Genomic DNA, 4655 nt, shown 5'->3' with positions numbered 1-4655 from the left:
GGATTATTATTATTGATGAAAAGAAAAGGCCTGAGTGTTTTCTAGAAAACATGGCACTCTTGAATACATTTGGCTAAGATATAGATACCCTAAAATTAAGTTCATTTTTTATTAATTGTACTGATAGCCACATATAACACAAATTTACCATATCTGAGTAACATAAATATATAATTCAGTATAATTGTTTGATTAAATCTTGCATTGTTTTCAATTAGTAGAATCTCAACTCCTAATGTTTTTTTGTCTGTCAGTACACAGTTTAAAATTTCTTTGAAACAAGAGATACATTATTTTAATGTTACTCCACAGTCATAAATCTAATAACATTGTACAAAGATAGCCAGGTATGGTAGCTCACACCTACAATCTCAGGATTTGGAAGGCAGGGGCATGAAGACAGAGCCAAGTTTGAGGCCAGCCTGGGCTGTAGAGTGACTGAGCCAAGTTTGAGGCCGGCCTGGGCTGCAGAATGAGTAAGTCTCAGATCAATCTGGATTACAAACTGAGATCCTATCTTTAAAAAAGAAAAAAAAATGCACAGAGAAATGTTTTAGTGTTTTTCTATTTTAATGCACTTTAAATGGTTTCATTAATGACAGTGTCATGAGCTTTGAGAAGTTTAAAGCAAACCATTATTTTATTATAACTCATACATTAAAAAAAATTTCCCAGGACATCAGACATTTTCAATCAGCCTTTAAAAGTTAAAAGTAATCAAATATTTTTTAAAAATACAAATCAGATACTTGACGATCTCATAGGCCTGCCCAGCTTCTTCAATCATAGACCCGTGTGGATAATCTTTCTTGTCAATTGGTACTATTCACACTTCTCCAGGGAGAGCTGTATTCCTTTCCACCCTTTCCTCTCATGCTAGTGGTATGCTGCCATAGCCATATGGCAATGTATGCATTGTACACAGACAATACCGTATGTACATTACACATGATGCATTAAAATGTGTCCTATTACCCTTTGCTTAAAGGCAATGTCCCAGAACTAGTAAAATGATACTGCTTAATTTTAATACAGGTAGGTTGGGTGAATTCTTTGCACATTACTGCAAAGTTACAGGTTTAAACAAAAGTTACAATTCTGTTTCTTATGTTTGGAATCATGTTGCAAAATGTATCCTAAATGAAAAACAGAGAAGGAAATATAGGCAAGCCATCTTGCTTCATGGTGTGTCATACATGTACCAATAGTCTTTTTACATAAAATTCTATGATGCATGATACAGTTAAGACCCAGACTAGACAATGGGCACAGTTATTATAAAAAGTTATGCATTATGCTTCAGTACTAAAAATAAAATATATTCTTAAATAGTGAAAATAAGATATCCTTCATGTTTTTACATCACATTTCCCGTTTGACCATCCCCACACCTTTAATGAAATAATGTCCGACACTGTATTAAGCAATGACAGAATGTGGGCGACCTCTTGATGGTTACAAGCCTAAAACAGAACAGTGATTACCCTGTCAAATTGTTGAACTGCCTTCCTGATGTGTTTAGTGCATGATAAAATATAAAAATAAAAGACAAACACCTTACTGACAAAAACGAAGAGTTCATCGGTGCCAGATTACAAATAGGGTCCGGATTAATTACTTGCTACATCTTGCAGCAACTAAACCATCCATCACGGTATCCCTTCCCCCACCTGTGAGCTGTCAGCTGTGACTATTTGATTGGCCAGGCGGACACCAAAAGGTTTTCTGGGTCCTTCTCGAGAGAGGGATTCTATCACAGCCAAGCGCTGCCTCCACAGACCCGCATGCAGCAGTCACTGGCCATGGCCCAGAGCCAAAGGCCTCACCATCCAGTCTTGGGAGACTGGGACCCGTCCATGCAGGAGGGCAAGGAATGGGCCTGCGCTCCTTCCTTTTCAAACATAAAAGCAAGCCGCGGGTCTCTAGACACCAAAGGTTTACGCGTTCTTTTGGATTGGAGAAGCAGGCACTTACAGTGAACACAAGGGGAGGCTTGGCAGAGGGCGGGGACGACCGTCCAAGAGGAGCTGCAAGCTAATCCAAAGCCGTCGCCCCCGCCGAGCTGCCCAACCTGGAGCCCAAAGAAACATAGAAAAACACAGGATCCCCAGGGAGCGAGAGGGAGGGGACTGACCCCAACCCAGGCGCGGGGCGACAGGTTGTGCGGGGATGCTAGGTATGGTCAGAGGCAGTCAGTGGCGGCCGCCAACACACCAGCTGTTGCGTGCCACACGCAGCCCCCAGCCTCGTACAGTCCGGGTGATCTCGAGGCTCCGGGCGTTCAGATGAGCGGGAAGCGGCCCTGGCCGCCGTCGGGGTCCCCAGCACTACCGCCCCGTGGATGGCCCAGCACCGACACTGGCAGCACGACCTCCGCAGGGCTGAGCTGCTGCAGCCGCATGGACTCCTCATAGGTGGGCAGGTACTTGACCTCCTCGTAGCTGGGCAGCTGGAGGAAGACCGGCGACACCACCCGCAGCTCGTGCTCCGAAACGCAGGTAGGAGGCAGACGTCCGCCACCTCCTCGGCCCCGGCCGCCGCCACTGTCCAGCAGTGAGTCCAGCGAGCCTGCCGCCACCTCGTCGCGCAACAGAGCAGGCGAGTCGTCGTCGTCGTCGGGTTGCCCCGCGGTCCCCGGCGGCCCGGAACCTCCAGCAGGCCCGGGTCGTGCCTGGCCAGGGCGCGCCTGGCCACGCGGGTACCTGCGTGGGCTGGGGCAGATGATGCGCTGCAGGAAGTAGCCGATGGCGAAGAGGACCAGCAGGATGAGCAGTCCAGAGAGCTTGCGGACGAACCAGCCCACGTTGTCCAGGAAGGCGTGGAGCGGCAGCTTGCAGCAGCGCACGGCCGTGGCGTTGGCCGAGTCGCAGCAGCGCTCCCGCTCGCCGCACGCCAGCTCCGCGCAGCCCCCGCCGCCCCGCGAGGGCGCCACCAGCGCCAGCGCCAGCAGCAGCAGCAGCGGCAGCAGCGGCGGCGGCGCTGGAGCCACCGACAGGCCCTCGGCCGTGACCCCCGGGCCCCACATGGCCGGTGCAGACCTCCGCCGGCGTCCGGGACCGCGAGGCTCGGAGCTCCGTCTGACCGCGCGACCGGGCGCTGCGATGGGTCCCGCGCGCGCCACCTCCCGCGCCTCGGCTACCTGCGGCCGGAGCGGTGCTCACTTGGCCACGCTGGGGCGGGAGGAGGAGCCCGGGACGCGCCGAGGCTGCGGGAGGCGGCGGCTGCTGCTGCTCACTGCCGAAGCCGCCTCGGGAGCTTGTGACCTCGAGCCGGGGCGCTGCGGCGCTGGGGTCACGGGCGAAGCGGGTGAAGCCCCGGGGATCAAGAGAGGCGGCCAGCGCGGGGTCGCTCTGGGCATCTCGCCCGTCGCCGGCCGCGCTCTTCCTCCGGCACCTGGGCACCCCGCGGCGCTGGAAGGGTTAAGGCTGAGCTCTCAGCCCGGGAGCCCCTTGATCTTGATTAATTCAGCCGGCGCGCTCTTCCCCGCCAGACGGGCGGGGCGCTCTCTCCCACTAGCGTAGGTGTCTCAGTTTTAAGTGATTGGATTTCCCCGGGAATATTATTTAAATTGACTCGCGACCGGGTTTCGCTTACCATCTTTCTTGTGATCTTTCTGATTAAAAATGGATGATGGCCATTAATGGCCAGTGCAGCCCCATTGCTGCCCTGAGGTTTCGGGGTGGGAACTGCTGGATAGTTCTGCTGACAGGTAGGTCCAGGTTGTTGGGGAGCCGGGACCCTAAGAAACTCCAGAACAGGTAAGAGAATTCTTTGGAGAGGCTCAAGTTATAGCCACGAAAGTAGCCCCAGGGGGACAGAGCAGCACTCTGTTGAGGTGACCCCAGCTCACCAAGGAGAAAGGAGAAGACCCTTGTTTCTCATGGGCTAACCTGATCCTGCCCTCTGCTCCACTACGCCCAGAGTGGAGAGCCCGGATTTGAGTGACGAGGTGTAAGGAGCCCCCTCCTGCTGCATAAATTGCCGATCCGGAGGGGAGCGGTAAGCGGCTGGCCAAGTTCCTGAGCAGAATGTGAAGGTCTTTTTCAAGGTTATTCTTGTTTGTAAAGTCTGACTTAAAAGGAAGTCTGTGTTTCCACTTAGTACTTGGATCAGTTTACCTCCGTGCAACCCACCGCCCGGGAAGTGTCAGCGCAGCCAGACCCATTGGGCACATCTGTCGGGTGGTGGAGCCCCTGAAGAAGCCGCTTTGATCGAGGCAGTATAAAACAGACGCACTTGTACAGGAGGACTCCCTGAAGTGGGGAAAATGTCAAGGGTCGTTGTGAGAAAAAAGGAAAAGCCAAAGGATATACAGAGACTGTACAGACTCAGCCATGAGCCAGGCTTTCTCTCTGAATACAGAAACAGAGCAAGATTGGACGGGTAGGGGGTGGGGTGGTTGAGATGGGCTGCGCGGCCCAGCCTAAATGAAGACTCTCCTAGAACTTCTTCTGGTGGGAACACCCTGCCTTGCTTCAACTTCAAAATGATGTTTTTTTTCTTCCGGGAGAAGTGTCGAAGTGTCACTCAGACAGGAGACCATGTGTCCTTGAACACAGGGAAATTTTGTTTTCTAAGCTTTTGTGAAGCCAAAGCGTTTCTCTGGCCATGATGGAAGTGTCAGTTAAACTCAACCTATGGCCAGATAGGGAGAA

At 52.0% G+C, this 4655-nt stretch overlaps 1 protein-coding gene across 1 annotated transcript; it reads right to left on the bottom strand.

Annotated features, from left to right (window-relative positions):
* Positions 1-3381, bottom strand: C6H3orf80 (chromosome 6 C3orf80 homolog). Its single transcript, XM_076574222.1, has one exon. It carries the CDS (start codon positions 3023-3025, stop codon positions 2282-2284), a length of 744 nt encoding a protein of 247 aa, XP_076430337.1. The 5' UTR covers positions 3026-3381; the 3' UTR covers positions 1-2281.
* Positions 3382-4655: the final 1274 nt, after the last annotated feature.

The sequence above is a fragment of the Peromyscus maniculatus genome, chromosome 6 (genome assembly GCF_049852395.1).
Source record: "Peromyscus maniculatus bairdii isolate BWxNUB_F1_BW_parent chromosome 6, HU_Pman_BW_mat_3.1, whole genome shotgun sequence".
Classification (NCBI taxonomy): Eukaryota; Metazoa; Chordata; class Mammalia; order Rodentia; family Cricetidae; genus Peromyscus; species Peromyscus maniculatus.
This window is presented reverse-complemented; position numbering and strand designations above follow the sequence as displayed.

Excerpts from the sequence above, each read along its gene's own strand:
- C6H3orf80 (XM_076574222.1), bottom strand. The coding sequence starts at position 3,025 with ATGTGGGGCCCGGGGGTCACGGCCGAGGGCCTGTCGGTGGCTCCAGCG.